Source organism: Triticum aestivum, chromosome 6D (assembly GCF_018294505.1).
Source record: "Triticum aestivum cultivar Chinese Spring chromosome 6D, IWGSC CS RefSeq v2.1, whole genome shotgun sequence".
Lineage (NCBI taxonomy): Eukaryota > Viridiplantae > Streptophyta > Magnoliopsida > Poales > Poaceae > Triticum > Triticum aestivum.
The window spans coordinates 492261148-492263338 of record NC_057811.1 but is presented as its reverse complement, the minus strand read 5'-3'; the positions used below and the strand labels follow the sequence as shown (position 1 = coordinate 492263338).

The 2191-nt window shown below is 52.6% G+C and overlaps 1 protein-coding gene across 1 annotated transcript; it reads right to left on the bottom strand.

The window, feature by feature from the left end:
• Positions 1-601: 601 nt before the first annotated feature.
• Positions 602-1792, bottom strand: LOC123142815 (uncharacterized protein At2g24330). Its single transcript, XM_044561556.1, has 4 exons — positions 1565-1792; positions 1277-1430; positions 1062-1174; positions 602-873 (listed from the first exon to the last, which is right to left on the bottom strand). The coding sequence occupies exons 1-4, from the start codon at positions 1790-1792 to the stop codon at positions 754-756; spliced, it is 615 nt and encodes a 204-aa protein (XP_044417491.1). The 3' UTR covers positions 602-753.
• Between the last annotated feature and the right edge of the window lie 399 nt (positions 1793-2191).

Sequence of the window (2191 nt, the reverse complement as noted above, 5' to 3'; positions counted from 1 at the left end):
GTGAAGGCACAAAAAATGGACCCAGGTCTTGCATCATCCAAAGCAATCTTGGTAACCTCACCAACCAAATGGGACAGAAGCGTCAAAAATGAGAAAGATTTTCACTTCCTGGCCTCTGCATCAACTAGAGATGCACATAACCTCTCTAGTATGAGTACCAAGACAAGCATGGTCCTCCTTTTTTTTAATGAGTATCTAGATTTTCTCTTGATGAGTGGTTCCATCACACACCGAACTTGATCCTCAATAGATGGGGGGAAACCCCCTGCGAAACACCTGTCAATTTTAGGAATCGAACTAGGATGGTTAAACTGCACAACCTCATGTCTACCCAACCACTGAGTTAAGCCTCTCTTTACCTGGTTCATATTATATGCGTACATTTCTGCTGTGGTTGTGGTTATGATGGGCACGTTCTGGAATGCCAAGATCTCAGACAGACATGCATCCAAGCTAGCAGCATGATGATGGTGTGCCATGCCAGCAATGTACGTAATATATGCCAGCCCACAAAGGCTGGCTCACAGCACAACCCGAATGAATTGAATCGTAAAAAAGTGTCCCAATTCAAAAGCCCAAGGGTACAACCAACCAACCAATGTGTTTTTTCACGTATTATGCTAGTAATCCGCAGGCCTGACTATGATGGGAGAGATTTACAGTAGTGACGGACGGTGAAGACAAATGTTCCACGCATGATCGATGATGTCGTCGTCGCCGTGGATGATGCGGAGAAGGTTGGTGGAGGTTGAGTCAGTCGTCTCCGATGTGGAAGCTCAGCCGCGAGTGGCTCCGCTTGATCCTCCCGGCGGCAGCGGCCACCGGCTGGTCGGAACTGGCAGTCGTAACAGCAGCAGCATCTGGATCGTACTTCTGCATTCATCCGACGGATGAGCATGGACAAGAAACAAGACTCGTCAAACTGAACAGTGTGGGATATATATGTTAAACTGAAGATCATGGACGATCATCATCGTCATGTATGTTGAGCTACTTGCTACGTACTATACTATAGATGGTGATTTGGTGTATGAATGTGTGTGTGTATGCGCGGAACGTACGGTGGAGACCTCGAGGAGCTTGTGCATGTTGTGGTGGCTGCCCCTGAACTGCCCGATCTTGGCCTTGCGCTCCGCCACCAGCGCCCTCAGCCGCTGCTCGTCTCGCGCGTCAACTGCAATGTGCAGATTTTGATCAATCAAACAGAAATGATTGACCAAGTCGGAGATGCTTGAGCTTAATTTCTTTCCGGTGCTTGATCCATGGGGGAACTTACACATCTTCTGGAGCCTGGCGAAGGCGGCCAAGACGACGGCGGCCGAGGCCGGCACGGCGAGCAGGGGAGTAGCCAGCAGGAGCAGCAGCTTCCTGCTCCAGCCGGCCACGCGCCGCCGCCTCGCCGTCCAGTAGGAGTGCACCAACGCCACCACCTGGCCAGCATGCCGAAATGGTGAATAAATGTACTGGGGGTGGTCAGATCAGATGAGATGACGGCTGATGGGAGCAACGGATGGATGGATGAACAAGTTAGCAGACGATGAAGGTAGGTGACGGACGGACGGACCTGGATGGCGAGGGAGGCGACGGCGATGCCGCGCCGGACGCCGCGGGCGCCGGCGTGGCGCCTGCTAATGCGGGCACGGACGGCTGCCTCCTCGTCGGCGACGGCGCGCAGCCGGCGCTCCACCGCGGCCGGGTCCCCGGCGGGGTCGCCGAGCTTCCACCACACGCCCGAGAAGCTGCCCGCGCGGGCCAGCCGCTTCGCCGCCGGCGCCTCCGCATCATCCGCCATCGGTCCAGCTCGGTTCTGCTAATCAGACGTGAACAAGTTCAAGTTGGTGTTTTTTATACTTATAAATAACTCGAACGGAATGGAGGAGTTGTGCGCCCATGTCAACCAAATCCACCGACCACTGCAGCAAAATAATCAACGTTGAAATGGGACTGGGATCAGGTGACATGCTTCTTGGCAGTCACGGGGTAACATGCGGCTAGCCATCTAGCGTTCCTTCTCCATCCAGCGGCTACCAGCGACCAAAGTGAAAAAAGCTACTCACACTTTGCAGTTTTAGCCTGAACAGGCAACAACCGAGAGCTAAAAAGTGATTTATATGAGTTGTTTTTTTGAACAGGAACAACTAGACTCGGGATATCGAAGAACTGAAAACTGAACAATTTAGTAACACTTGTC

Coding starts and splice junctions, on each gene's coding strand:
- LOC123142815 (XM_044561556.1), bottom strand. CDS start 1,792: ATGGCGGATGATGCGGAGGCGCCGGCGGCGAAGCGGCTGGCCCGCGCG. Junction 1,431..1,564: donor TCGCCTCCCTCGCCATCCAG/GTCCGTCCGTCC, acceptor CATGCTGGCCAG/GTGGTGGCGTTGGTGCACTC. Junction 874..1,061: donor AGCTCCTCGAGGTCTCCACC/GTACGTTCCGCG, acceptor GGATGAATGCAG/AAGTACGATCCAGATGCTGC.